General features: G+C 36.9%; 2 protein-coding genes, 1 long non-coding RNA gene and 1 pseudogene across 3 annotated transcripts; 3 read left to right on the top strand and 1 right to left on the bottom strand.

Annotated features, from left to right (window-relative positions):
- Nucleotides 1-19,396, top strand: part of LOC141821006 (myosin-8-like) — a 105,574-nt pseudogene extending 86,178 nt beyond the window's left edge.
- Nucleotides 1,923-3,241, top strand: LOC141820817 (brassinosteroid-responsive RING protein 1-like). The gene has a single exon (XM_074708171.1). It carries the CDS (start codon nucleotides 2,433-2,435, stop codon nucleotides 2,892-2,894), a length of 462 nt encoding a protein of 153 aa, XP_074564272.1. The 5' UTR covers nucleotides 1,923-2,432; the 3' UTR covers nucleotides 2,895-3,241.
- On the top strand, nucleotides 4,285-10,827 carry LOC141820825 (uncharacterized). The gene is made up of 2 exons (XR_012601171.1): nucleotides 4,285-4,402; nucleotides 10,528-10,827. It is a non-coding gene; the product is annotated as an uncharacterized LOC141820825 (long non-coding RNA).
- LOC141820807 (protein arginine N-methyltransferase 7) lies at nucleotides 4,770-12,757 on the bottom strand. The gene is made up of 14 exons (XM_074708158.1): nucleotides 12,408-12,757; nucleotides 10,504-10,726; nucleotides 10,052-10,177; nucleotides 9,044-9,208; nucleotides 8,838-8,956; nucleotides 8,666-8,766; nucleotides 7,854-8,113; nucleotides 7,508-7,744; nucleotides 7,341-7,414; nucleotides 5,849-5,942; nucleotides 5,606-5,755; nucleotides 5,443-5,517; nucleotides 5,185-5,281; nucleotides 4,770-5,056 (listed from the first exon to the last, which is right to left on the bottom strand). Exons 1-14 carry the CDS (start codon nucleotides 12,755-12,757, stop codon nucleotides 4,902-4,904), a joined length of 2,226 nt encoding a protein of 741 aa, XP_074564259.1. The 3' UTR covers nucleotides 4,770-4,901.
- Nucleotides 19,397-23,228: the final 3,832 nt, after the last annotated feature.

Here is a 23,228-nt window from a genome sequence, read left to right as displayed (position 1 = left end):
CAAAAGAGTGAGTCTTCAATATTCCCACATCATTTCGATGAGATAATTAATTAGGCATAACAATAATTTAAGTTGACTATTTAGGCTCTCTGTCTCCCTCCCCACGCTTGGCCCATTTCCTCCACCACCCCACGCCGACGGCGGCCACCATCGCCGCCAGTTGCCACCGCCATCATTGGGCGGAGAATTAATGAAATTGATGAAGCATGGCCCACCATCGAGTGGCCATGAAGGGCGAGGTGACATGGCCGATGCTAAGTGCGAACAAAATTTCAATTAAATCGAACTCATTCAAAAAATCTTAATGATAATTTAATCAGTTTAAGTGAAAATTTTTAATTTATTTGATTTCGAATAATTAGATTTGATCAGTCAGTTCTAACTGGATGTCCAGCCCTAAGCCAACATATTCCGCCATGATATTTTACTATGTTTGGATTTTTGTTTTATTACGTGTTCCCTGTTTCACTACACTTCATCTCTGTCCACCTCATCTTCTCTATAAGTTCATTGTCGATCGACAAGCCATTATATCACAAACATCCTCACATCCTTTCCCTGCCAAAAGGACTCACTCAGCCCTTCATCTCCTCTTGGTAGGGGACAGGATGATGAAAGAGAACACGAGGCTAAGAAATTTATTTCCTTGATTCTCTTTCTTTCATTTGATTCCCTTCCCTTTCTTTTCCATCAACACAAGTAAACACAGAAGAACATGACTGAATAAAAAAATAGGGATGTACCTTTTCTTTTCTTTGTTTTCTGAATGGAGCCACATGAAAACCTGCCCTCTTGCCTCCAACTTTGATAGCACAAGGACTGTGACCAGGAACGTCTAGTGCTGCATCTGTGATATTCAATTCAAAGGTGGAAAGATTTTTTTTTCTACGAAAAAATGATGTGAAACATGTGCCATAGAAGGAACAACTTTAGGCAAGATGCTGACACAACTTTGTTTTGGAATAATCTCATCAAATATTCGATCACTTCATCCTCTATATAAAATTGAAAGGCCACAAAACATGGATCATAATAGTATTCTCCAACAATCTCAACTACAAGCAATCTTTTCTCCTTAATCTAAAAACTAGGATGTCCAAATCAAATTAAGAATTCAATGAGACTTTAAACAAAGCACTAATCGAAATAAATAAAAATATAATTTCAATCCAGTTTCAATTCAAACTGAATGAGCACTCCAATGAATAACTCCTAGAGAGCCTTTACCATGGAATCTTATCCTAGCAACAAAGAGACAATTCACTGATGAGAAGATACAATGATGGTGTTTTGGAATGAGATTGCAGAGGAGATCTCAGAAGATATTGTAGCAAGGGAAGGGCATTAAGCTAAGAAAACAAATCTTGTCTCTATATATTTGAATGCAATCAAATTCCACAACCTTTCTCCATCTCTCCATGTCAAGGCACCCACATCTTTGCTTGTGTGTTGGTGGACACCAGAAGATAAGGTGATGGTACTAGCACATGGTGTGTGTGCGGATTGTGGCAGGATTAAATGTATTCAGCAGACAAGAGGAGTGTGTGTGTCTCTATCTATTCTTGCTGAAGAAATTGTCATCTTTGATGTGTGATTCAAGTCAGTTAATCATTTGTTTCTATATCTACTCAAAGTAAAGATGTCTGAATCAGCTTGAACACAAAAGAGAAAGAAATAGCAGTAAATAAGAAAAAAAACAAAAGTAGTTGCTTTCTAACTTACCGAGCTCAATCAGTGGAGTAATGACGAAGGATTTGAACTTCGAGATGAAAAGGATCCCTTTGGAAGGGAAGACCATTCTGGTATTTGCTAAACAATTTCTAATAATTCTTCATTTTAATGAGAACTAAATTAACTGACCTGTGGAAATCTGTTGCACTACCAAATAACTTTTTCAGCTAATCGGTCAAATGCCCAGCAATAAATCACACTTCCCTCCACAGGGTCCATCACATGTCATTCTTCTGGTCTTTCTCCACACAGAGATGGGGATGGAATTGGCCACACCTCCACCCTCGTCCATGTACAAAATTGTGCCCAACTCAACCACCTCTTCTCCAGACACAGACACCGCCACATAGAGCAAAAGGCCAAAAAATAAAAGTGACCCCCAAAATCCTTATTAGCTGTGAGATTCTCTCAGACATTTCCTCAAACATTTACCAGTTATATCCCCTTCCTATAAAATCTCTCGGGCATTTGCACAAACACGTTGTACCTTCCCTTCTTATAAATTCTCTGCCGCATTTCCTCAAAGAATTGCAGTTCCCTTCTTAATATAATTCTGTTACGCATTTCATAGAACTGTTGTTGTTCCCGTTCGTACGATTCTGTCAGGCATTTAGACGAACACTTCCAGTCGCTGAGTTGCAGGCTGCCTTCTCGACAATTCTCTCAGGCGATTCATCGAACACTTGTCTCGCACTCTTGCCATGGGCTTCCCCACCGGCTATCCCGAGCTCCCCAAGCTGCTCCTCCACCTGCTGTTCCTATTGGGTCACCTGCGGAAGCTCCTCAACTGGCTCTCCCGTTGCCTCGGCCTCTCGGACCCCGACGCCGACCTTCACCAGGCGGCGGGCATCTGCTCACTCCTCCCCCTGGTGCCGGCGGAGCTGATCCAGGAGATCTCCCCCGCGACCCGGTTCGGGGACCTGGCCGGAGGCGAGAGCTGCTGCTGCGCGGTGTGCTTGTCCGAGTTCGAGCCCGCGGACGAGGTCAGGCTGATGAGCGACTGCCGCCACGTCTTCCACCGCCACTGCGTCGACCGGTGGCTCGAGCACGGGCAGCGCACCTGCCCCCTCTGCCGCGCCCCACTGTTCCCACCCGAACCGCCCGCCGCCGACGACGACTCCCCCTGCTCCCTCCCGCTGCCGCTAGGGTTGACCTCGCCCTAGAAACCTCGGGTGGCGAAGCAATTCCTCAGACGCACTTGGTCATGCCTGCTCTGTTCCGGAGGAGAGGAGCGATGGAGACGGATTGAAATTGCGGATTTTGATTCTGGAGATCGAGGGAGGCGTCTGCTATCAGATTGTCGATCGAGGGGGGATCAGTTTCAGTGTCTGGTCGAATAATTGAATCCTTCTGCCCTGTTTCTTCTTCGGACTTTCCAGCAAATTTTCTTGTTGCTGAATGTTTGTGAACTCCAAATTATTCTGAAACAAAGCTTTTTGTTCCCCCTTTAAAATAACGATATGATATTGTTGTGCATTTTTTGACTTGGCGACATCATATTGGGTGGATAAACAGAGCTTGTTTTAGAAAGAATTGATAACTCTGGGTAGAATATTATTTTAGGTTTCATGAATTTGTTATGCAATCTTTACCAATTTTCATGAATCTATTGCAGCAAAAAGTGATATCACTTACCCCAATTTAGTATCATCGACTCCACAGATAGATATAGATAAATAAATCAGATATGTTCACCCACAGGTGAAAGGGTACTTTGTGGTTGTCATAATTCAACCCTTGCTATATTGTAACAATTCTACCACATACAACCGATTAAGAGGAGCCCTAAGGGTTTAGTTATCATTTCTGCATTAAGGTGAAATCCGTCATCCAACGGCTTCACATGGTCAATCTCACGACCATATATGACAAGATAAATCAAGAAGTTGTAATTGATCATGATGGAGGAGAGTATTATTATGAATTTATGCATCATGGCTTGTGCACTTGAGTCCCAAAGCTTTGAGGGTTTGAGGACAGAGATTGCAGAGTATTTACAACTAAAATTTTCTAAGTTAATACGCTCTGATCAATTCAAATGTAATTTTGATTAAAGTTTTAAATACGAGTGTGATGGTATTTTAGTTTTTTAAAATATTCCTTTATGATATACATAAAAAATAAAATTTTTAATTTTTTTGTCTTTTTTTTTAACCTTTCATATTAATAAAATAATAAAATGATATAAATTATAATAATAAAATAATTTCAATCAAAACTATTCTAAATAATTTTAGTCAAAAATTAATTTAATATTAATCAAACCAATTTTAATATTAATTAAAAGTTATTTAAATATAATATTAATTAAGTTTATTCCATTTGAATTAGAATTCTTTAACTTCAAATTGTTTATTTAACTAAAAATTATTTATAATAAATTTTGATTAAAAATGTTTTATATTGTAGTTTTAATTAAAATTATTGTAGATAAGAATATTTTCAATGAATTTTTTTTTATTTTTCGAATAATTTTAAATTAAATTATTCACACTATTGGAGATATTATATAGGCCGACCTAAGAAAGTCACACCATCGTAGGGTTTGAGAGATACGAGGGAACGAGGAACGACCAGTCTGAGAGAGATGGCGACGACTACGAAGCAGCGAGCGGCATCCTCATGGCTGCGGTGGCTACTCTTCTTCATCGGCGCCGTCGTCCTCGTCCAGGTTCTTAGATATATGTCATCCGATCCGTTCAATCCGCATACATCCGTTTCATTTTATTCCGTGACTTTTTTTTTTGTTTTTTGGATTGATGTTCTCGGTTCATCGAATGGAATACAATACGTCCTCGGGATGATAAAAACAAAATCCTTTTTAGTTCAATTGTTTATGCATCGAACCTTCCCTCTCCTCTGTTTTAATTAAATGGTTGCTTTCGATTCGATAGCAAGCAGGTTTAATTTGCAGAAATTACGCCCCTTTTTTGTTTCCTCCAAATCGGCAAACTTGTTTTTCTTTTCCCCATTAAAGTTGACGTTGCTCAGTTCTGCAGCCATTTTAATTTTATCTAAAGAAAATTTTAAGTCTGACTTCAAATATGGTAAATAACAAATGATACACATGCAATATTTGCCTTCAGGATATTCAAACTTTAATTTATAATGAGTGAAAAAAAGAAAAGAGAAACCACTCATTTGTGAAAATGAGTATGGATCGATTATGTTCACGAACCTGATTGCAATGGTGAAAACAATGATGAGACGGTGATTTCTCCAGAAGAATGATCGAAAGACACCTCTATCTCAACAAAACAGTCGGCCGTATTGACACTCACAGGCTGGCCGAGAAGCTTCACTCCCTGTTTCTGGTATCTACTAGCTGTAGACAATTGAATTATAATTCAATCGAACTTTGTGCATAAATCATAAGCTCAGTCTAATGGTTGAATTTGAAAGATTCAATGAATTTATCCATTTGAATTTGATAAGAAGCAAACAAGTTCTAACCTGGTCCAGTTGACATGATGATAGAACCTTTTTCATCCATTACCCAGTCGATCCAGAGTACAAAACCATGGCATAGTCCGGATTTGGAGAACCGCATCTACATGAAGCAGAAAATAGAAATTGAATTAAGTTTCTGAACTGTGTGAGCGGCCAAATTGAGTGAATTTAATGAGCACTAATGTTTTAGGCTTTCTAATAATAATAGTGATATTTAGTAGAATGGATAAGTTAAGTAGATCGAATACAGAAATCGGTTACCTTTGTTTTCCCAGAACAAGAATGGATAGGATTTGCAAAATCAAACTCCACGAGTGGAAGAACTCCACTGAGTTCCTGTCGTACACAACTCGTATCAATAATCCAAATAATCAGGATCTTGTGAGATATATCGAACTTTCTTTTTCAACTGTGGTATGATTACCTGAACCTCACCACACTGCCAGACGTAATAAGGCAGACAAGGACCTTCAAGCATTTGGGGTAAATTGCCACATGCACCTAAAGTCTCATTCACGACCGAGTGATCAAAGCCTTCAACATTTTCCAGGCAACACCGGCTTCTCCACAGATCCTACATAGGGTAGTAAAAGTCTTCCCAAATGAATGCTACAAGTTCACATGAGGCCTATCGACAACAGGAAATGGAAATAGAAAGGAAACTCACCGGAAGAGACATGGCACAAACTTTTAGTACTCCCTTAAAAGGCATGATGATGACATCTTCAGACAACAATGAGTCGAGTAGAGTCCTCTCCTTCCTAAATTAGTAAATTTACATAAAAGTGGATAGAGAACCAGTTAGAATTTCTTCAGGAAGCTTGTTGGTCATAACTACAAATTTGATGGAAATGAGGTGAGAAAACATGCCCCAAGATTGTATGCGGGACACCATCCAAATTAAACCACCATTGCCTTGATAAATCACAAGTATATTATTCAAGTGTATCTCCAGTAACCTAATATGTTCAGTAGTAACTTAAGGCAGGAACTGACTTGAGGTGCATGTTTGATATGGCTTAGGCAACAAAGGCTTCTTAATAAGTACCATGGAAGAATCCAACTAATGGGGCCTCAAACTGAATAAAAGTATAAAACAGGTACTTTATCACCCAAAGCCAAACAATTATTCTATTTTTCATCTACTTAATCAAATTGAAGGCTTCAGTCCACCACAATAGACTGCCACTCTATTTGATTGTCATCTCCTATTTCCAGTAAGTGTACCAGGTAACATTCCAATCTGTTGGTGCTGCCATTAAGAGAGTTTGTTTTGGATGGATTAATTTATCAGCCTTAGAAAAAATACAGGATTATGTGCAACCACATAACAAAAACATCGGCCATGCCAACCAATATCAGATAGCACATATTCTGCTGAATAACAGGAAGTATGCCAAAGTAGCATAAGATTGAGCTAGCAAATGGACGAGGCGAGAGAACGCCATCTGGAGTTGTGATGTTGTTGGAAATCTAAGAGGCTTTTATAGTGGAACATATATTTTAAGAAACTTTAGCATTATAAAAAGATGAACCATGTGCTTGGTTGACAGTTCACTTCTTGCATTGCAGTCCACTAAACTTAATTACCTTGTATTTGGCTCTCTAATTTATTCTATCCTCCTCTCCTCTTGTCTGTCCACCTCTTTTCACTCGCCTCCTTTCCTATTTGGTTGGCATTGAGCTTATAATAATTCCTTAATATTGCAAAATTCACATTGCCAGAACATGTACAGACACAAGAAATGATTCTGGATGCAACTAAAAACATTGGTTTAAGAAAAAAATGTATACAATAGTTGATAAAAAAAATAACAAAACCTAAATCAACAAACTATTTTCACCCAACATAGTGCAACAACTAATAGACCATATGACTGTTTTTTGGGACCAAGACTCATCAAATTTTCATAAATCTGATTAACAACTTAATGATTCGGAGCAGAACTTGGATCAACTTGAGGTTAAACATCAAACATTGACCTAATCTAGTAGCATATTCTCATCAATCATCCACTACGAAAGTGTATTCAAGAATAAATAAGCAACATTAATACCTAGCAACTGCAAACTATATATTATGATACAGTTACAAACTTATGAATATTATCTTAGGCAAACATAAAAAATGCAACAAGTTTTCCTAAACTCATACTTACCAGAATCGTAGGTTCTGCCATGGGAGCGCCCCTTCATTTCCATAGTAAAATGGCTCTCCAACTAGAAGATCAACCTAAAATAAGCTAAGGTTACAGTTTCAGCAATACAAAGCATTTACATGAAATAAAAACTCCATCAGACTATTAAATCACAAGACAATTTTCACCTTTCTTTGTATAAGGTTATTTTTAGCCAGGTTGGGTGACCTCATTCCCATAACTTTTATACGATCCATAGAAAAACCATTTGCATTGGCAACAGCTCGCAGATACGTTTCACCTTTTTTTTGAAGCCCAGGAAAACTTGAAACTATGTTTGCATTTTTGGAGAGACATGCAGTTAGAATTGTTAAGAACACACTATCATCAGCAATGACACAAAATTGGGAAGGTCTTGCATGCAACTGTTACAAAAATGTTCAGAAAAGTGAGATGCCACACATGTAAGAATACAAAGCAAAAGAAATGTATGTGTACAATAACCATGTCAATAGTACGGTAGCAACTACTTACAATATTTCTCATAGCAGTCATTAACCCTGACCTCCAATCTTTGTCCCCATACAAGGCAATTCTTTCCGGTGAAAGCTCTAGATGGCAATCCCCATAGGTGTTGCTGTAGATTGATGAATTATCACACTTAAAGTGGTATGAAATCTTAGTTTCATCATGGGTGGCATTAAAGATAACATTTTCATCTTTGGAAACAGGAAGTCCTGGCCCTGGAATGAACCAGACACATTGCTTCCAGTGATCACACCAATCTTTAGCATCTATTCACAGAAGAAATGACCATCAGTTGCCCAATTGGTAAAGCATAATGCATTTGTATCCATAGTCTTGAATAGATAACTATACAAAAACAAGGTTTTAGCACATGTATCTAAGATTTATTTTGACACTTTGAGCAAACATTTACAAAAAAGCATATATGTGAAGGGTGCAATTATACACAATAGGTGTAGCATTAGAAATGTCTAATGAAAAAATCCTCGAGAAATGAACAGCATGTTCAGAAATTATTACCTTTGCCCAAAAAACAAATAAATTAACCTTACCGCACAGGATCAGATATACATGAAGATAACTAGCATTCAACATAGAGGAGAGAATGCAGATCTTGCATTCATTGAGAGAATATATATTGGTCAACTAGGACATAGCAAGAACAGGTGAATTTTGATGCATTTCTAGATTGTATCCACAATGATATGTACAATTTACTACATTTAATATCGTTAAGAATTTGAAATAGTGGCAGTTTTAAGTCATAATGGGCACTTAACCAGAATGTTTATGGAAATAAAACAATTTACAAACATTACCAGGAACACAAGTTGCCTCTTTTATATCATCTGTCCTTGTAATCCATCTAGGAGCTGTGGTGTATACCACCGAACCTTCATAGTCCAACTCAAGCACCCACCTGCAAATTGAAGACCAATTTAAATCTTTGGTGCTGAGAAGAGATACATACCATATTTGCATGACAACTACCATGAAATTACAGCATTGGCATTGCCTTCGCTGCTAGCTTTTACCAATATTTTGATTTCACCATGACTCTCTGGTCGTTTCGAAAAGTCAAACTCAAAAATTTTGAAGGGCTCTGACAACTGTATGAATTTCATATTATGCAATATCTATGTATATCCCTAATCTATCAATAAGCCTAGGGAACTTAAAAGGAAAACAACATATACCAGTCGTAGATCATTGAACATTGCATCACAATGCATGGCATATTGTTGTTTTTTAATGCCCATAATCCCTTCCAAATCTGCACATGTAAGATGAACTCCATCTGATAAATTTGCTTCACTGTGGAACAAATCCTGCAGCTTCTGCAGGTATGGGCTCTCAACTAGCTGGGGAATCAATATACTAGCAATGTGAGTTGACATCTTTGGTGCAGAAAACCAAAAAAATATCATGATAGTTATTTATTGAGAATATGATAAAGGCACAAGGGCAAGGAAGAAAACAACAGCCAAAACAACAAGAAATCAATCAGCCATAAGGCCAAAACCATTTGGGATTAGTTGCATGGATTTTTTATGATACCGAAGATAGGCCAACTAAATTAAAATTCACAAAAGATCTAGTACTCATCAACTAAACAGTGAAGCCAAGTAAAATCCATATGTTTTCAGAATGAAACTGCAGTGTTTATTTCTTTCAAATGCGTATCAGACTTGAAAGTATTAGCGATAATCAACTTCCAAGTTTGATATGAATTAAGTCAAATTTTAAATTATTTTCCATTCTAAAGAATTGGATACACCATATTGTAGTTAATACTTCTGTTGAACCACCAATTCAATCAAGTTAAGAGTTTTTTGGCAGCATCAGTATGAATATTTTCTGCACATCATTAACCATGATTAACAGCCACAAATTAGCAAATGCTGAAAAGGAAGACTAGGGAAACCTTAGTGTCATTGTGAAGCCATTTTCATCTTCCACAAATAGGGAAGTTATTGAGTGTCAATATTTCATGAAGTTGATTGAATAATGTAAACCAGCCAAAGTGTGCTCTAGCAGGCAAAGTACTTGACATTGTGGAGACACTTTCCTCTTCCTCATATAGGTTATATCTTTGCAGAGCAAGTTAAGCAATAGGAGAAGCATAGTAATTTCAAGCAAAATCGCTGAGATCCTTCAACAGAAAGTAGCATATCACCCAACAAGCCAATAAAAGAAGCATCTACCTGTCCATAGGTAGTGGCACGATATGGAACAGTTTGTGGGTTCTTGATGAGTAGCATATCATGAGCATGTTGTAGAGTTGGTATCAGTCCTTCTCCCAATAATTCTGAGTCTAATATTTCACTAACCTACACAAATAGTTGATAATAGTTAATACAGAGAATGTGCTGTAGAACAGCACACGTTTAATCATATCAATGGGTCCTTCAACATTAACAAAAAATGAATTTCATAAAAACATTCGAGGACACAAGGACACCAAAAAATAAATGTCACATAAAGCAGAAAATCACAGGAAGTTACAAGTTCAGACAACCTTTTTGTTGCTCAATCTTATAGTTTATTTCCTGTTCAGAAATATTTGAGTGGACAAAATGGTATTGTACACTGTTTTTAATATATTTCTTTCTCTAATATAAACATCATGCCCTTCTTGGACTTTGAGAAAACCTACCAACACAGCTGCTGGTGATTTTAGGTCCACACCAACAACAAGCTCATCAGATCGCTTGTGGAAGACTTTTATCTTCTTCTCCATCTTATTTCCCCGCAATACTCTATGCATTAGCTTGCCCATGGGAAGGTAAGATTCACAAGCTGACACAGTTGCCACTGAGGATTCACCAAATTTCTCCATTGTGCGTGCTGCCAACATTGACAATAGGCCAGTTCCAGCTCTGCAAGCACAATGTAATTTATTTCACAGCTGTGGCATCACTCTACATCTTGTACTGAGCTTAAATCCATAATTGAATTATCTCAATTTATCTTCCCTGCACTGGAACCCAAATTAAAATTAACACTCTATTGTATTCCTACTACAATGTTGCTTTTGCTACTGTTTTATGTTAATACGCCTCACTGATGAATAACCAGTATTGTTTTAAAAACAGTACGAAACTCAAAAACAAAAACAAAATACAACATTAGTGCAATTCACATTTATTATCAATCTAGCCCAAGAAATTATTGATGGAAAACCTAAGATTTTCACATAATGGATATAACTAATGTTATGAAGAAACTAAAAAAGTCCTATAAAAAAATTATAAAAAATGTGCTAGGAGTTGCAAGGAATCAAGGTCCATAAGATATTAAGATGCCATTATTTCAATAAAATAATAAAGTATACTCAAAGCAAAATATAATAGAAAAAACAGCATATTCTCAGATCTAATAACACCCACATTTTTTCCATGTTTATAGTGCAACTTCTAACGTCAAGTAATGGAGTTTTTAATTACTTTAAATCTTGAGAATGAGAAAGAAGAGAAGAGAGAAGGATGCATTTTCACTTTCACTTTTGCCGAAGGATAAATATAGAAAAAATGGCAATTGGCAGTAAGAAGTCACTCCTTTGTTCAAAGAGTGAAAAACTATCAGATCAGGATAGAGCATGATTGATGTGCTACATAGATTTGAGGGTTCATGCAGACATGCGATCAGTTGGCACTGTATAGGTCCCTTCTGGAATGAGAGGCAATGGCCAGCTACCCATGTAGAACTAGAGTCGATGACAATGTGTTTTCTAGTGAAACATAGATTTCATATTTGCCCTAGGATCCTCATACTATGTAAGAGAGCAAGGAAAACAAAGTTTGAATTTATAGAAGATCAGATTTAAAAACCAAGCAGATATCTGCTTTGCCTAAGGGCTCAACCCAGTAAAGCACTCAAGCAAAGCTAGAAAAATGCTTGCCTAAACATGTCCAAGACACTTAGCCATGCCTTGTCTGCCTTGTGCACCTAAGTGAGTACTTCTTAACAAAACTGTGGACATCATTGAGTATTAGAGACAATTGACACCAGAGTTAGAAATAAGAAGTGTGAACAGTGATTGTTATGCTATCAGGCTTATGACATAAACAATTCTAGTCCAAGAAAATCCAAACCAATTGGTCAGACCATAAAAAGTAGGAACCAACTCTTAGCAATCTCGGATCAGCTTATAGTAACAATAAATTTCCTTTTGTGATTTAAGGACCGGAAAGCATTAGAGACCAATTTAACTATAGTATATACACAAAAAGTTTATTTTATCATATGAATTACTGCATTGGACTGAAAATAAGGAGAAATTCTTGTCGAGTTCTTCCAGTCCTCGATTGCTCATCATTAAGATTCATTTCGTACTTATAAACCTTGACACCACAGTGCAACCACAATTGTAGACACAACACTCCGGGTAACAAGGAGACAACTTGTGCACTGGCCTGAAAGGTCATATTAATATTTAGAGATTTTCTCCACTCTTCATCACTTAAAACGTTTAGGAAGCCCACGGCAATCAATTTCGTTTTCGATACAAATAAAGACGCATCTAGAAATGTAGAAGATATCAAGCGCGATAGAAATCACCCGATGTCAAGGACGTGGCAAGGACCCTTGATCGTCTTCTCAATAGCCGCTCGGAATGCCCGATTCCGGCAGGAATCGTTGAGCATATCGAGGTAAGAGGTGGTGGACAGAAGGTGCTTGGCAGCCTGCTTATCCTCTCCCTCGCCTCCTTCTTCGACGACTATCCACTCGGAATCCCCGGTAAGGGGGTCATGCCGGAGCTGGAAAGCCCGGGTCGAGAAGCTGGTATTGCTGGTGCTCATTTCTCGGACGGCGACGAACCTTGCGGATACTCGGCCGTGGAAGGGCAGCGGCCGGATAAGGGGAGAGGTGTAGATCGCCGCGCCGAGCCCGGCGACCGAACTCTTCATCAACTTAGCTAATTGGGCGTGTGGCCTTGCCGTTTAGGGTTCAAATAGGGACAGTCACTACGTGCAGTGCAGAGTGACTGCGGCTTTGTTGGGCTTTCTTTGGGCCGGGACAGTGGAATTCAAATTATGCTGTGTTTACTTGAACGGATCAAAATTTCCGATTGGCTTGTATAGCAAGTAATTAAGACACTTCTATGAAATATCTTTAGCAAAATGGTGGAATCCACTATTCCAGCGGTTTCACATAGTTGATCTCATGACTATTTGTGAGGAGGTAAATTGAAATGTTACAGTTGGTTATAACAGAGAAGGATATTATCTTGATTTCGTCAAAATTCGACTCTTATTCATTTCAACAATTCTATTTCCTACCAACTCAATTATGTTCCGAAAATCTGAAATCTCATATATTAGGGATCGATGTGACATCTCACGTCTCCTTGAATCATTTCGAGAGATATCTTAAATTTCTTTGAATATTGATGGAGAAAGTATTCATGATTTCTTGAATACTGATGTTCAATTTATTTCGAGGATGGATAATAGAAGAATAGATAGTATTTAATGCTGAAAAAAAGAAAGAAATTCAAAGTGATTTTTTTTTAGAGAAAATGAGAAAAAGGCTGATAAAAATGAAAAAGAGATGGAGAAACAAGACTCTTTTAGGGCGTTTGGTTTGGAAAATATTTTCTATTTTCTGTTTTCTATTTTCTATTTCTAGTTTTCTATTTTCTGATCCAGTTTTTAGAAAATAGAAAATGTGTTTGGTATGGTATTCTATTTTCTATTTTCTGAAAAAGAAAATGGAAAAATACGTTTGGCTTCTCTATTCCACGAGCTCCGCGCACTGCGGTGCCTTAGGGCGCACCGAACGAGCCTCGCGGGGAGCTTCACCGCCACGATCACGAGCAGCTTCGCCACACAGCAGGGGAAGCAGCAGCAGATCGCCGCGCACTCCGCCGCTGTCTCCCTAGCCGCCTCCGCCAGCCTCCGCGCCCGCCTCTGCCAGCCTCCGCGCCCGCCTCCGCCAGCCTCCACCAGCCTCGCGACCGCCTCCGCCAGCCTCCCCGCCAGCCTCCACGCAGCAGGAGAATACGAGGAGGAGTTACTGTGCCGCGTTTTCCCATTTTCTCATTTCCCTTCTCATTTCTCTTCTCCGATCAGAAAACGATATTTCATTGTTTTCTGTTTTTTAAGAGAATGCCTTTTCATTTTCTAGAAAATGACATTAGAAAACGTAAACCAAACAACAACTTCACGGAAATTAGAAAATGAAAATGGAAAAGGCTCCAACCAAACGCCCCCTTTATTTTCTTAACAATTTGAATTCAAGTCAAAGGTCATTTTTATTTTTTTTATAAATATTAATTCTTCGTTAACAAATATTGCCTGTTTATTATTAGTCGTTCTAGAAAATTGTTGGATTATTTTTTTTATATTTAATTTATTTGTTTAATCGAATTCTCGTCTATCAACGTGCGAGGCTCTTACTTTCAACATGGGGAAGTGAGCCGACGGACTCGGTTCAATCCGAGGGACGCGAAAGCTACGGAAGAGTACGTTGGTGGAATGAGAATGATGTGCACGAAGTCCGAGGGACGAGAAGTCAAGAGGAAGCACGCTCGAGAGGCAAAAGACTGAAGTCGGATTCAAATGAGCCTAACTCCTGTTGGTCAAAAATCACTCAATCGAAGATTCTACAAAAAATGAGCAAACGTCAAACTGTTGACTTTGATCAGAGAAGAAGGTTTAGATCTTTTGGATGTGACGGTTGAAAAATTAAAAAAAAAAGAAAAAAATAAGATTCATTTTTTATCGTATAAAAGATAAATATTTAATTTTTTATTAAAGATAATTCTCTTTATTTTTTATTAAAGATAAAGTTTATCCTTATTTAATCAACGTTCGAGATTTAAGGTTATCTCCGATCAACGGTTGGGATCGCATCAACGGATCAACGACCAAGAGAAAGTTCATCTACAATCAAAGATCTAGATCTATTCTCTTGGACTATAAATAAAACTTAAAGTTCTAAAACTAAAATCATCAATTACTTTTTGTCATTAATTCTCTCTAAGCCTTTGTGCTAGAAACGCATGAGGGTAAAAATTGTGGTGGTTATAATTTCTGAAAATCAGATACAGTGAAATGCCATTTTATTCCATGTTTTTGGAGTTTGGTAATATGCTAATCAAAGAAAGATTTGCTTATGATGTGAAATATCTCCAACATTATTGAACTGTGTAGATTTTGAAATGTTTTCTGCCTCAGATTTGTGGTATAACAATCGTTGAGTTTGCATCCATTTATTTTTTTTGCAATATTCGTCATGTGAATTTAAGTGCCTGCGTACCTTTCTTCGGTGGGTTATGTACCTCATGCTTCAGCTTCTGGAAATATAAAAGAATTAAGAAAGAACACTTGATAAAAGAATTAAGAAATCACACTTGTTCATATGCGTAAAACCATGTATATATAGAGAGATATGTTGATTTATTTCTGATCCATTATTTCTAAAATTTGACTTGAAAGAATTTTGGTGCCTCTTCTTTGTTAGGTTGACATTGAGGAAACCAAGACACAGCAAAATGAAAAAATTTTGCAAGCGGCCTTGCAGGAGATGCAACAACAATTTGATGAAATGAAAGCTTTGCTGGTGAAAGAACACGAGGCTGCTAAAGTGTCTGGTAAAGAGGTTTTTGACCTTGTTGACACTGCCCTTAAGCTTAGAGCTGAGAATGAGAAGCTTAAGGTGAGATAACCTTGTTAACGTTCTCCCTCGGATAGATTTCATTGTGAAAAATGCATTTGGATATGGAAACAAGTATTGGTTGTGGGAAATTTTGCTAGTTTATGTTGTTAACTCAGAAGTAATTGTTTTTTAAAAAAATGTAGGCCTTGGTGATTTCTCTTGAAACAAAGATTGATGAAACTGAGAAGAAATATGAAGAGTCAATCATAACTAGTGAACAAAGGCTAAAGAAGGCAATGGAGGCTGAATCAAAGATAGTTGACCTCAACCATGCTATGAATATGTACTTCTCATAGTTATCCAATTTATGTGTAGATTCCTTATGCTGTTGTTATGCACATTTTATGGCAAAAGTTCTTGGACCTTAGAAATATAAATTATTCATCTTTTATGTCACAACATATTTAACTTATTTATTTGGAGACAGGCTTCAGGAGAAGCTATCTTCATTGGAGTCGGCTCAGATTCTTAGGCAGCGAGATGTGTCTTCTCCCATAAAGAGCATGCAAGAACATTTATCAACTCCAATTACTCCTACTAAACAGGTTTTTTTTAAGCATTGTTGACATCAGTATCATTCAATTCTTTTAGAATACTTCATATATTTCATTTCTTTTTTATTTTCTAATCAGTATTTAGAAACTGGTCAGCTTGATTTTGAAGAGCTGAAGGTTGCAAATGTATGCTAATTTACCTTTCATGCTACTAAAAGCTACTTCATGATGCACAAATTTGTCGATAATTTACTAATGAATTGCTAATATATGCAGGTGTCTCAGAGTGCTGGTCCAGCATTGAGGGACATAGCAAACTCTGATACTAAGCTGAGGAGGTCTTCCATGGAGAGAAAACATGTTTGCATATATTTTACTTCACGTTATATTATATGTTATTTTCGTCTTGATAAATAGACGCATTTATGCTGCAGGATAATTTGGAAGCCCTCATCAAATGTGTTTCTAGGAATATTGGTTTCAGTCAAGAGAAGCCAGTAGCTGCATCTACCATCTACAAATGTCTTCTTCATTGGAAATCATTTGAAGTGGAGAAAACTAGTGTTTTTGATCGTCTTATACAGATGATTGGTTCTGTAATTGAGGTAATTTTGCAGGGTCAAATTACATAAGCTAATACTACTGTACTTCTACATCTTATTGGTTTGTTTACCTTTTTTTCTTCAATTGCCACACATTTTACAAAAGTTGTTGGGGATTTTTCTTCACACTGGTATCTATCTTTTGTGCTAGTCCCTTGAGATTTGGATTCTTTTTATGATTCAGGAAGAGAAGAATAATAATCATCTTGCTTACTGGCTATCAAATAGTTCTAATTTGTTGTACTTGTTGCAACATAGTCTGAAAGTAGCTAATGCTGTTGGGGGTACTCCAAACCGGAAACCTGCTGCTCCTACTTCATTCTTTGGCAGGATGACTCGAGTATGAGTTCATTTGACATAATGACATTTGGTAGTTATTTGATACTATTTATCAACACTAATCTATAGTTGTATTGCTTAATGCAAGAGTTTCCGCTCCTCATCACATTCTCTGGATGAATTATCGGTCGTGCACCAAGTGGAGGCAAAATACCCTGCTTTACTGTTCAAGCAGCAGCTAACAGCCTATGTGGAAAAGATATATGGAATTATCCGTGATAATATGAAAAAGGATTTAATACCCTTGATAGCATTGTGTATCAAGGTTTATTTTCTTGTGTACTTTGTTATATACTCCACATGCAAGTCTATCCGTTCACGACAAGGTTTAGAATAAATTCTCAAGTAATGGAATTAATCAAATATCAAATTTATTAAATGTTTTCTTTTTAGTTTATGTAAGGTGTGTGAGGGACAAAAGCAGATCAAAGAAAACACTACTTACATAACAAAACAAAGGATTATTAGCTTTGCATAGAGTTCAATAATGATATATGATACATGCTACCACCAAATAGATGGGATCATGTCTTGTCGTACATGATTTTTTTTATTGTAGCAAAAATTCTAGCAGCAAAATTGCTATATTAGTAAATTTAAAATTTTGAACTTTTAGATTCTTCCACTGTTTGTGACTCGAGTTTTTCTGAGATGATACCATTGATCCTGACTCCTCAGGATCCTAGAGCAGCAAGAGGTAATTTTCATTCCTCATCAGGGCTTCAGTCACAATTCAACTATTGGCAAGCAATTATTGAGAGACTCGATAATCTACTTAATACATTGCAAGACAATTATGTATGTTATCTTATTAGAATATAGTGAAATTTCTTTGTTTTGCTGCATCTAAAAATGTGTCCTAACAGTTTAGCATTGATTTTTCAGGTATCTCTTATTCTAATAGAGAAGATGTTCACACAAATTTTTTCATACCTAAACGTACAACTTTTCAATAGGTAGTGGATCTTTAAATTAGTTTATTTTCTCAAAATTATTTACACACTAGGTAATTACACGACTACTATTTTCCTGTTTGTAGTTTGCTTCTTCGTCCTGAATGTTGCTCATTTAGCAATTGTGAATATGTGAAAGCTGGTCTTGTTGAACTTGAGCTGTGGTGTAAAAAAACAAAGCCTGAGGTATACAGGATCCTAGAGACACTTATGCAAGTTGGTTATTTGTTGCTCGAACTGATTTTGTGCTCCGTTCAGTATACAGGTTCTTCATGGGATGAACTTAAGCACGTCAGACAAGCTGTTGGTTTCTTGGTATGTAGTTTATGTTTTGGTGTTGAGCCGTAGGCATATATATCCTGAAATAGCACATCCATATATGCCAAGTTTTTTGCTGGCCTAATGGCAAAGACATACTATTTAATATCTTTGTGGATTCTAGTGTTCTACCATTATCAGAATAGGAATCTTATATTTTCCTTTCTTTCTGATGAGTGTCTAATCAAAATGCAAGCTAACATAGATTAGCTTTGCTGAACAGAGAACCAGCACCTGAACTGTAATTAGTTTCTACTGTTGCCTTGTTTTGTATAGTCATGATATTTTAATTACAGATCTGAGTTCTCCATTTAGAAGTTGAATTTTAAAGAACATTTTTGTCAGTTTAATACAACAGTCATTTCCCAGCCTGAATCTGTGAGCTATTGTACGGTACTTGTATCAGCAAAGCCAAATGATGTCTCTTCTTTGATATCCAGGTAACATTTCCAAAGTATAGAGTTTCCGTTGATGATATAGTCAGTGATCTCTGCCCGGTAAGATACTTCATCTGCTCACTCTCATTTCTGATTCTTTGCTGCAACAAGTCTGTTTCTGCTTGGTGCTCAATGCATCAGCGATCGAGGAAGGACAGTGGACTTGCTCAGTAGTGTGCTTATGCTGATATTTTTTCCCCTTCTTGCAGGATCTCAGCATCCACCAGGTTTACCGAATTTGCACTCACTACCGGGATGACAAGTACAACACAGGAAGTGTATCCACAGATGTAAGTTCAAGGAATTAGTTCTCTTTTGTGTAATACATCTAATCTACCTTCATGAAGTTCGCAACGAATCATCCACTCTCATGTTCATGCATTTGCTTTGCTTGTTTTCTTTGCTCAATCAAATAGGTGCTTTCCAGTATGCGGATGCTAATGATCGAAGACACAAACGACACAAGCGGTTCTTTCCTGCTTGATGACAACTACAGGTAAAAAGGTTCCCCATAAACCCATATTCTGCAAGAAAGCTTTCATATGATCGCAGTTGCTACTGGTGCAGCATTCCCTTCTCGGTCGATGAGATATCGAATTCTTTGCGATTAAAGGAGCTCTTGGATGTCAGACCAGCAGCAGATCTTCTCCACAACCCTGCCTTCCATTTCTTACTGCAATGAGGCTATGGAAGCTAGAGGAGTCCTTGCAGCATTCTCTGCTGATATTTCTTGTTCCAATTTTGTTCACCCTTCTTTGTGGATGTTTATTCCAATTATGGAAAGGCAAATCTATAAGATTTTGTCATGGTCAATGCAAATTGCAGCATTTTTTTTGCTTTTTATTAATTACATGGTTTGTAAGAGGGAATGAGCTCTCTCCACTCCTCGTCGAATAAAGAATAATTAATGAGAATAATAATGTTTATCATTATTGTTATTTTAAATTTTTGTTCGATGGCATTCTTTAGTTTATCCATAATTATATATAAATTTTACATTATATTAAGAATAACATTTGGCTACACTTATTTTTGCCGTAGCATTTTGCTCTCTTTTTTCTTACTCCATTAGCATCGACAGAGTTAACTATCTTTTGTCATCTTTGAAAATGATATTCAACATCTGTTACTATCGTTAAATTATTATTCTAACACCTATTATTATTGAATAAATTAGATGATCCAATCCAACGAAAATCCCTCAATCAATGAAACAAGGAGGATGTTTCATTGATATATGGATTGATTGACAATCAAACTACACTAAGTAGCAGTATTTGATACAATGAACAGTGGAAACAATAGTAACACTATTTAGTATTGTTGGCTAGTTAAAGAAAGAGGGAAAATACCGTGAAGATGTTTGAAAAACTCAACCTTGCGGATGAAAAACTAAGATTAGTTGACTGCACAAGAACGATTTTACTATTATTAACTGGTTGGATTTACTAGAAAGAAAGAAAACAAACCTACTTGTTGTTTACTGGACTTAGGGCAAAGGACAGAAAGAATGGATAAAATAAAAGTTAACACTTTCTGTTATAAACGGGAAAACTACTATGATGACTTATTCTTTCCACTATTGACATTTAGTCAAAGACGAGAAACAAAGTAAATAAAAATATAAATCAAACAGAATAAAAAACTATTACTGGTTTGCTTGAACGGGCTAAAGAAAAAATAAATAATAAAATAATTACAATGATTAAAGAAAAAGAGAATGAAAGTCTTATCTTCTTTTCTAACGGTCTTGACTAGCTCCGATAATAAGAAAAGGTAAACCAAGGGTTGCTCTTGTTAGAGAGTAAGAAACATGGCCGGCTTTAGGCATAGGCCACTAAGGCCTATGCCTAGGGCCCCCAATCAATTGGGGCCCATTTTTTTAAAAAAATTAATTATATATATATATATTTTTTAAGAGAATAAAAAATTATTAATATCTTTAGATAGATTTTGGAGAGATTTGGCATGATCATTAGATTTTATAGAGATTTGGCATGGTCAATTTCATAAAGATTTTGGCATGATTTCAATATATTTGATATTTTTTAATTCTTAAACTCTAATTTTATTAGTTTTTTTTATATTCCTCTCCTTTCTTCCTTATTAACCTAATAATCTATTTTGCTCAACTTCAAACATTTTACTTATTTGATAGTTTATTTTCTCTCCTCAAGACATTTTCGAAATCATTACAAGGGGTGTAAGGAGAGGAACGATCAGAATTAAGATCTTTTATTATAGATTTTTTGATAATCTTAAAACCTAAAGGCAAGGATTAAAATCTCGTGTCGTATCGCCCGATACGCACGAAAAAATTTGTTCCACCGCGGCACAGTGCCGTCACACGAATTCCGACCGGGGAACGCCTCCAGAGGCGTCGCCCGGGCTCGGCAACGCCTTCGGAGGCGTCGTGCGACCTCGGCGACACCTCCGGAGGCGTTGCGCGATCTCGACGACGCCTCCGGAGGCGTCGCGAGGCCTCGGCGACGCCGCCGGAGGCCCCGCCCGGGGCCGGCGATGCTCCGCGCGGTGCTGCGCTATTTTTCCTTTTTTTATTTTTAAAACTTTAAATTTTAATTAAATTTTAATAATCAACTCCTAGCTATAGTTCAAAATTATGATTCGAGATAATTTAAATAGGTTTTATTAAAATCTATAAATTATCAAAAAAATATTTTTTATTTTTAAATATTTAGATTACATTTTTTATTTAATTAATATATTTTATATTTTAAAAATACCCAAACTATACCGGCACGGTACGATACGGTACCGATCGAAACTGTATCGTTCCGGGCCGGGACCGAAATTCCGGCACGGCTCAATATTTTAAACCTTGCCTAAAGGTATTGTCTTCCTTATTTCCCTATCAAATCTTTTTTTATGCTTCTATTAATTTCTTATTTTCTTATCAATGATTCATGTTATAAACTTGTAATCTTATTCGCAGTTAATATTGTTAGTAAATTTTTTTACAATATAAAGATATAAGCATTACTGTTGTATTAAGTCAATTAAAAGGTCTTATTTCTTTTTTTAATGAGTGAAGGGGAGTCTTGACGCAACGGTAAAGTTGTTGCCATTTGACCTAAAGGTCACGGGTTCAAATTCTAGAAATAGCAAAGGCAAGGTAAAAAAAATTTTTAAAATAAAAAAAATTTAAAATCTGAATATTTTTTAAAATAATAATAATTATTTTAAAAACATTTCGCCTAGGGCCTCCTGGAGGCTTGAGCCGCCCCTGGTAAGAAAGAGAGTTGTTGCTCTTGAAAAAGGAAGACGAAAACAAAGCTAATGTTGAAGAAGGAGAAAGAGAGAAAAAAAAAAACTAAGCTACATATGAGAATAAAATGGAACTAAGAGAAAGAGAAAAAGTCGATGTGTGAAGGCAGTATGACCATAATAAAATAATAATAATTTTTTTAAAAATCATAATTCATTTAAAATCAATTAAACTAATTTACTCTAATTAAATTTATTCAATTATAATTTAATTAAATTAAATCTAAATCAATTTAAATTTAGATCAACATATTTTTTATCTTGTCTAATTTAATTTTAATTCAGAGAATTCAATTTATTTATTAAAAAAATCTAATGAAATTTCGACTCCCAATAATAATTTAAAAAAATTATCCTCAGCTAAGCCCGAGACAGCTAAGCCCGAGACAGCTCGTACCTCATTCCGTCTCTAGCTAGAAGATAATAGATGAACAAATTTAGTATTAAATTCAATAAAATTTGTTTAATTATAAAAAATATATATAATAAATAAATTTAAATACTAGTGAATTTAATTTATTTATATTCATGAATAAATGTATATAAAATTTAATTATAAAAAATAGCATATTTGATTTTTTAATGTTTTTTAAATTTAGTATATAATTTGTTAAAAATAAAAAATAGCTTAGACTATAAAGTTTTTAATAAATAAACTTAACAAGTTGGATAACTAAATAAATAGTTTAAACCCATTTAAGCTTCGTGTGTTCATTTACATCCCTATAAAAAAGAATATTCTCTCCTCGGGATTCCCTCCAAATCTTACTCTAAACAAGTAAGCAATTATGTAAAGGGAGATACTATAAAGCGTCGTGATCGAGCGATCGTCACCACTGTAGCTCCCGCGATGGTCTCTGCCGGCCTCGCCCTCTTCGTCGTCCTGCTCATCGCGGCGGCCGCCTTCTCGGCCGAGCATCCTTCGAGGAAGAGGCGCATTCCCACGACGCTCGACGGCCCCTTCCCTCCTGCCACCCGGCGGCTCGACCCCTGCCTCCGCCGCGGCAGCGATGATATCCCCACAGATGACCCCCACCTCGCGCCGAGGGTCCGTCCGCCCTTTCCGGAGCAAATCGCCCTCGCCGCCTCCGCCCACCCTTCCTCCGTCTGGATTTCCTGGATCACTGGTGTGGATCCCCTTTTCGAAACCCTCGTCGCCTATTTGGGTGTTCGCCGTCGGTTAGGCGTGGCTGACGCTTTCCTGCGTGTTTTGGAGCGCAGGGGAGGCGAATATCGGGGTGAATGTGACGCCGGCGGACCCGTCGGCGGTGGCGAGCGAGGTGTGGTATGG

The sequence above is a fragment of the Curcuma longa genome, unplaced genomic scaffold (genome assembly GCF_044706935.1).
Source record: "Curcuma longa cultivar G26 ecotype Majalengka, Jawa Barat unplaced genomic scaffold, ITB_CL_G26_1.1 utg8573_np1212_1322966_RagTag, whole genome shotgun sequence".
NCBI lineage: Eukaryota > Viridiplantae > Streptophyta > Magnoliopsida > Zingiberales > Zingiberaceae > Curcuma > Curcuma longa.
The sequence above is the reverse complement of the archived record's forward strand: the minus strand, read 5'-3'. Positions and strand labels throughout refer to the sequence as shown.

Excerpts from the sequence above, each read along its gene's own strand:
- LOC141820807 (XM_074708158.1), bottom strand. The coding sequence starts at position 12,757 with ATGAAGAGTTCGGTCGCCGGGCTCGGCGCGGCGATCTACACCTCTCCC. Across the intron at positions 8,957-9,043 it reads TGTTCAATGATCTACGACTG|TTGTCAGAGCCCTTCAAAAT; the intron begins GTATATGTTGTT and ends AAATTCATACAG. Across the intron at positions 8,767-8,837 it reads GCCAATGCTGTAATTTCATG|GTGGGTGCTTGAGTTGGACT; the intron begins GTAGTTGTCATG and ends TTCAATTTGCAG.
- LOC141820817 (XM_074708171.1), top strand. The coding sequence starts at position 2,433 with ATGGGCTTCCCCACCGGCTATCCCGAGCTCCCCAAGCTGCTCCTCCAC.